This window comes from Lipotes vexillifer, unplaced genomic scaffold, assembly GCF_000442215.2.
Source record: "Lipotes vexillifer unplaced genomic scaffold, Lipotes_vexillifer_v1.1 scaffold1105, whole genome shotgun sequence".
NCBI classification, from domain to species: Eukaryota; Metazoa; Chordata; class Mammalia; order Artiodactyla; family Lipotidae; genus Lipotes; species Lipotes vexillifer.
This window is the reverse complement of record NW_006779955.1, coordinates 2,158,929-2,165,892: the sequence shown is the minus strand read 5'-3', so window position 1 is coordinate 2,165,892 and position 6,964 is coordinate 2,158,929. Positions and strand designations below refer to the sequence as shown.

Genomic DNA, 6,964 nt, shown 5'->3' with positions numbered 1-6,964 from the left:
ACACGACGCCTAAATGTGTAAAGCGCTTGGAGGATACAGACATTAAAACAGGTCTAAAAAATTGCTTCCCGTGTAGAAAGGGATATCAGACAATTACACAAATAACACTACAGGAAATATACAAGTTTCCATCAGACATTGACAAAACGCTATGAAAATTTAGAGGATAGAAACACCACTTCTTCCTGGAGGAAAGGGGTCATAGAAGAGATGGTATTCAATCGTGTCTTGACACCTGGGTAAGCATTACCAGATCAAACCATCCTCAGACCGGAAATTGACTGACTTTACCCACATATACAGAGATACCACGTACAATTTTATTGTCTCATGATCTTCAATGCCTTTTCAAACAACTCTTTTAAAAGATACATGGAGATTAAAACATTTTGATACCTTTTTGTAAAATAATAAGCTGTACAGAACATTGTTAGAGTAGTTTTCTCAAGGAGCAGTGTATATTTTTTAACCAGAGGGAAGTTAAGTGAAATTTGAAAATATCTATATTGTTTCCCAGACAATTCTTACTGCCATAACTTTCTAGTGAAACCTAAATTCCTTGAGGGTAAAGCCCAGTGCTATTTACTTCTCTGTAAATAGCACTTGCCAAGTGTTCATTAAATGGATTAAAATATTTTTTAAAAAAGACTCACACCTAAAAAGTGTTACATTAAAAAGGGTGAAAATGTCACCCCCAGAAACCTTAAACTACTTACATATCCCAGAACACACCATGCACTTGTACAACGCTTCATTTGTACCCATGCTATTCTCCTTCTTGCAATGTCCTTCAATCTGCCCTTCCATCCCCAACTCCTGAAAATGTCTCCTCCAAGGCCTAGCCTAATGTGGTCTTTTCTTTGAGCACTTCCTGACTTGTCCAGGAAACAAGAATCCTTTCTTCCTCTCCAAGTACTTTGTACATACTCCTCCTATAGGACTGTCACTATAGAAAAATGATGCTTGCATATAACTGTGATTGTGTGTGTGTGTGTGTGTGTGTGTGTGTGTGTGTGTGAGAGAGAGAGAGAGAGAGAGAGAGAGAGAGAGAGAAAGAGAGAGAGAAACAGTGAGAGGTCTACCAACAAGTCAATGCCTTGAGGGTAGGGCATAGGTCTTTCTTTTCTATAAGCCCAGAACACAGGACAGAATCTTATATAATACGTGTACCAAATAAGTATTTATTGAATTAAACTAAATAAACGGAAAACAAAAATAGATTCAGTACAAACTCAATCCATATCCCAGCAAGTTATTTGATCGTTATCAACAATACGATACTCAAGTTTATATGGAGAGGCAAAAGACCCAGAAGAACCAACACAATATTGATGAGAAAAACAAAGTTGGAGGAAAGACACTATGCAACTTATTATAAAACTACAGTAGCCAAGACATGTATTGGTTAAAGAACACCCAAACATATTAATGGAACAGTGGAGAGAGACCAGAAATAGACCTCCATAAATATAATCAAATGATCTTTGACAAAGGAGCAAAGGCAATACAACGGAGCTAAGGCAGTCTCGTCAACAAATGCTGGTACAACTGGACATCCACATGCAAAAAAGAATCTAGACAGAGACCACTCTTCAAAAGACAATGTCAAGAGACTGAGAAGACAAGCAACAGAATGGGAGAAAATAGTTGCTGATGACACATCTGATAAATGACTGTTATCCAAAATAAACAATTCTTAAAACTCAACAGTAAGAAAACAAACAATACAATTAAAAATGGGCCAAGGACCTTCCAAAGAAGATATACAGGCGGCAAAAATGCTCAGCATGTCAACCAAAAAATGCAAAATTAAAACAAGATACCATTACATACCTTAGAATGGCCAAAATCTAAAACACTGACAACACCAAATGCTGACAAGGTTGTGGAGCAACAGGAATTCCCATGCATTGCTAGTAGGAATGCACAACGGTACGGACGCTTTGGAAGACAGTTTGGTGGTTTCTTACAAAACTAAGCATACTCTTGCTATATGATCCAACAATTACATTCCTTGGTATTTACCGAAAGGTGTTGAAAATTTTATGTCCACACAAAAAACCTGCACCCAGGTTTTTATAGCAGCTTTATTCATAATTGCCAAAACTCAGAAACAAGCAAGATGCCTTTCAGTAGGTGAATGGGCAAACTGTGGTACATCCAGACAATACATTATTATTCAGCATGAAAAATAAATGAACTATCAAGCTATGAAAAGACACAGAGGAAACTTAAATGAATATTACTAAGTGAAGGAAGCCAATCTGAAGAGCCTACATACTGTATGAGTCCAAGTATAAGACATTCTGGAAAAGGCAAAACTTATGGAGACAGTAAAAAGATCAGTGGTTGCCACTTGGGAGGAGGGAGAGGGATGAAGAGGCAGAGCACAGAAGATTCTTAGGGCAATAAAAATATCCTGTATGATACTATAGTGATGGACATATGTCGCTGTACATTCGTCCAAACCTATAAAATGTTCAACACCAACAGTGAACCCTAATGTAAATTACAGTTGACTCCTGAACAACACGGATTTGAACTGCGAGGGTCAACTTATACGTAGATTTTTTCAATAGATACATACTTCAGTACTATATGACCTGCACTTTGTTGAATCCTGGAATGCAGAACCACAGGTATGGAAGGCCAACTGTAAAGTTATACTAGGATTTTTGACCACGCAGGGGGCCAGTACCCCTAACCCATATGTTCTTCAAGGGTCAACTGTATAGACTTTGGGTGATTATGATATGTCGGTGTAGGTTTATCAATTGTAACAAATGTACCACTGTGGTGGAGGATGTTGATAATGGGCAAGGCTATGCCTGTTTTGGGGCAGTAGGTATATGGGAAATCTCTTTACCTTCCTCTCAATTTTGTTGTGAACCTAAAACTGCCCCCAAAAATAATCCTTTTATTTAAAAAAAGAAAGAAAGAAAATAAAAGGTTATCACTATGACCATGTATCTCACATAATATGGGACTTCCTGAATTCAGAATAAATGGCTAAGTGTCAGAATTAGACCAAAGTCATCTGCACATGAACTAAAATATCTGAAACCAAGGAAAACAGAGAGACAAAGAACAGCCTCCTATGAAGTCCTTTGTCTTGATAAGAAGTCTACTTCAGGTTCAAGTATTAAGTTTAAGAGTCCTTGAAGGCCTGTGAGCTGTGTTCTCAACAACTGCTAGTTTACTAATAACTTGGGATGCTGCCAAACATTACAGAAACTGACTGCAAGGAGAAATAAACATAAAATAAATGCACATATACAAAATATAAATTAATTAATTATATATTTTTTCCTTTATAAAATGAATGCAAGATATGGCCAAAGATGACCCATACAATACTCAGTCCGGACATGAAACCACTCTAAACGGGTGAAAAATATGTATCTTATAATGATACGTACATCACATTCTGGAATCAATAGGACATTGGAGCATTTAAAATGAGGAATGTTCAGTACTGGCCAGAAGGTTCTCCGCAAAAGTTTGACACAGACCAATGTACATGCAAATAAGACAGCGCCCCTGTTAGCTACAAAGCAGATAAACAGAGGGCTTTCCCTGCAGGAGGAGGGAGAAATTGATTATCAATTACCATTCAAGTTATAGAGGAATTAAAATCAAGTATGGCCAACACACACTACAACTGTAACCAAGGCTCCCCACCACACAAAAGATAAACACTAATAATGCAGGGAATCCTCTGAGGAACAACAGGAAACATTATAAAGGCCAGTAATTATACAGGATGGAGAAACAATGAGAAGTCCAGCTACCAATCTCCTAACACTCTATACCCAAGTCACAAAATTATGGTCCTGACTCCCCTCCCTCTCACAACCTAGCTGGGGAGAGACACCAACAGACAAATATCTTCAGTAACGGTTATGTCAGAGCAAACAGGTACACCTGCGGCAGCATATGGAAATACTGAAGGGGAAGGAAGGAAAGAGGTCAGGTAAGGCCTGCAGGAGGATGTTACCTCTCACCTAAGTCCTGAAAATTGGTCAGAATTAACCCACAGGAAAAAAAAAAAAGAGGTCAGGTAAGGCCTGCAGGAGGATGTTACCTCTCACCTAAGTCCTGAAAATTGGTCAGAATTAACCCAAAGGAAAAAAAAAAAAAAAACTTGGACGGAAAAAGCTGGAAAGGGTGTACTGGTGTTCAAAAAGAACTTCTTTGGGAGTCAGCAGATCTAAGTTGTTTTCACAACCATACCAATATGCAAAATACCTGGAATAGTAAGAACTAAGGAACAGTTATTATTTTTTTTGTTTTAACTAAGAACTAAATAATAGTTATTATTAATGTTATTATTTACATATCCTAGTACATAAAACATTCAGGCACTGTGCAAGGTATAGATAAACGATAGTAATAAAACAACTATTTACTTAGTCTTTCCCATGTACTAAAGTGCTAGGAATAGCAGAATAAATAAGACAAGTCCTTGTCCTCAAGAAGCAGAGTCTACTGCCAGAGACTACTGATAAGTAAACAACAAGGTTAGAGACACTGACACCGTGTCCTGATTCCTTCACAATCAATGAGAGGAACACAGGACTTAAACCCACATCTATCTGACTTAAAATTCTGAGAACCTCATCAAGAAGACAGGGTGCAAGAACGAGGAAGCAGGAGATAAGAGGTAAAAAAAGGAAAGACAACTGTCCTCAAACCAAACTCCCTAATGCTCAGCATTACGCAGAGCCCCAAGACCCACCCGTTTCGGAGGGCGGAAGAACTTCTCATCAAACTGGATCCGCAAGTGCGCGATTTGGCAATGTAATTATCATCTTTACTTGCCTTCCTCCAACCCCTGACCTTACCCATCCCTACCCTGTCGAGGAACCCGGCGCCCCCCACCCGTCGTTAGGGAACCAAGAGAGCACCTTGGTGGGCGGGAACGGTCGCTCTCCGGCTACAGAGCCCGGGGCGTTCGCCTCCCGCGAGTATCGGTGCGCGGCCGCCGAGCTGCCATGGGCCCCGGGCCGCTGGGGAGTGCCACAACCGCACGAGCCCGCGAGGGACGCCGCGCCCGCCTCGGCCCCGACTTCTTCGCCCCCTGCCGCCCGGCCCAGCAGCAAGAGCAGAGGCAAAGAGAGAACGAGACCGAGCCCGGGGGCTCGTCCTCCAGCCGGTGCTAGCGCGGGCGCAGCCATGTTTTCCCACTAGCCATGTGACCCTTTGGGTCACGTGGCCCCGCCCTCCTTAAAGGGGCCAAGCCCTAGGCTGACTTCAGTGTCTTTAAGAGTTGCCCTCTTTCCACCTCTCTCCAGGTACCTCTCCTTTAGAGCCTTCCTCCTTGGCTCTCCTGACGTGAAAACAAGAAAACCCAAAAAGTCTTGGCCTTCCGCAGCCTGTGCGCCCCATTATTATTTTTAGGTTGAAAAAATTATAATCGAGTTTATTGAGCATTTGTTATGTGCCAGGCAATACACTAGGTGAGCACTTTATTTTTTGAAATCTCATTTTATCCTCACGAGGACCCTGAATGTTGAGTGCGCAGAACAATTAAGTGATCTGCCCAAGGTCACAAGGCAAATAAATGTCAAAAGACGAGATTTAAACCCAGCCACACTGCATCTCTAACACATACCTTCAAACCCTCAGTTTTAAACCATTATGCTGTAATGCAGGCAATTCAATAAGCTTCCCTTAACAGGGAAATGGAAGATGAACGTGTTGAAGGACACCTCACCAAGGGATACAGTTAGAGAAATCCCTACTGTGGCTCTCAAAGTGTCGTCCCAGACCAGCAGTATGAGCATCACCTGGGAACTTGTTAGAAATTCAATACTCAGAATGTCTGGGGACAGGACACATCAATCTGTGCGTTTAACAAGTTCTCCAGATGATTCTAAAGCATACTGATGCACACTAAAGTTTGAGAACCACTGTTTTATAAGGCCCAATCTCTTCAGGGGGAAATAAAAGGCAAAACAAAAACCAGAAAGAGGGGGGACCTGTAGATTAAATATGACATCTCACACAATTGTAGTATATATGAATCTTATCTAAAAAGTGATTCAAACCTACTGGTCTCAAATTTTTTAGGATAATCAGAGAAATATGGCCACTAAATCAAGTTATGATATTTGATAAAATTAAGACTTACTGTCAATTTTGTTTTTAGTTTTTTAAGAGTGATAATGGTATTTGTGGGTATGTTTTTTAAAAGAATCCTTTCCTCTGAGATATATGTATTGAAATAGATCATAGATAGATAAAAAGACATGCTGTTGCCAAGGAGTTGCTTATCAAAATATGGTGAATGGGGGGATGGCTAGAGATGAAACACAATCGGCCATGAGTTGGTCATTGTTAAAGCTGGTTTATGGATTTTTCAGTGGTTATTGTCCTATTCTTTCTAGTTTATGTTTGAATTTTTTTAATATAAAGGAAGGTCCATGGTGATCATTTTGCAATACATACAAATAGGGAATCATTCTGTTGTACACCTGAAACTAATCTAATATGTCAACTATACTGCAAATGAAAAAAAACAGGTGAAAAAAATTTTAAGTCCTTCCATACTTGCTATTTTACAGTTTGCCAAGATGTTTCACACATTTTCTCATTTAACATCCCAACCCCTTGGCAAGAAATCTACTATTACTATACCCATTTTACAACTGATGAGGCTAAAAGATCAATGCTTTAACCAAGGTTTTACATATTAACTGTGCACAAATATAGATTCCAGGTCAGAGATAATCTTTGTCAGTCTCTTTGCAAGTGTTCAATCTCAGCAGAAGCCTGCTGCCCTACCGAGCCCTGAATTCCTTTGATTGATGGTCCTGCTACACTATTAGGCAATAAACTTCATGAAGGCGAGGATCCTGCCTATTTGTTCACCATTGTATCTGCAAAATTAGGCCAAGACCTGACACTTAATAAACGCTTAGTGAATATTTATTGAGTTAATGGAAAAATGAATGGCAGTAAT

General features: G+C 39.9%; 1 protein-coding gene across 1 annotated transcript in view; it reads right to left on the bottom strand.

Annotated features, from left to right (window-relative positions):
* SUMF1 (sulfatase modifying factor 1) overlaps window positions 1-5,214 on the bottom strand; it is a gene marked incomplete at its 3' end in the record, with an annotated part of 102,987 nt that extends 97,773 nt beyond the window's left edge. Inside the window, exon 1 of the mRNA XM_007453072.1 lies at window positions 4,908-5,214. Coding sequence (XP_007453134.1) covers window positions 4,908-5,177 — 270 coding nt within the window. The remainder of the gene's footprint in view (window positions 1-4,907) is intronic.
* Window positions 5,215-6,964: the final 1,750 nt, after the last annotated feature.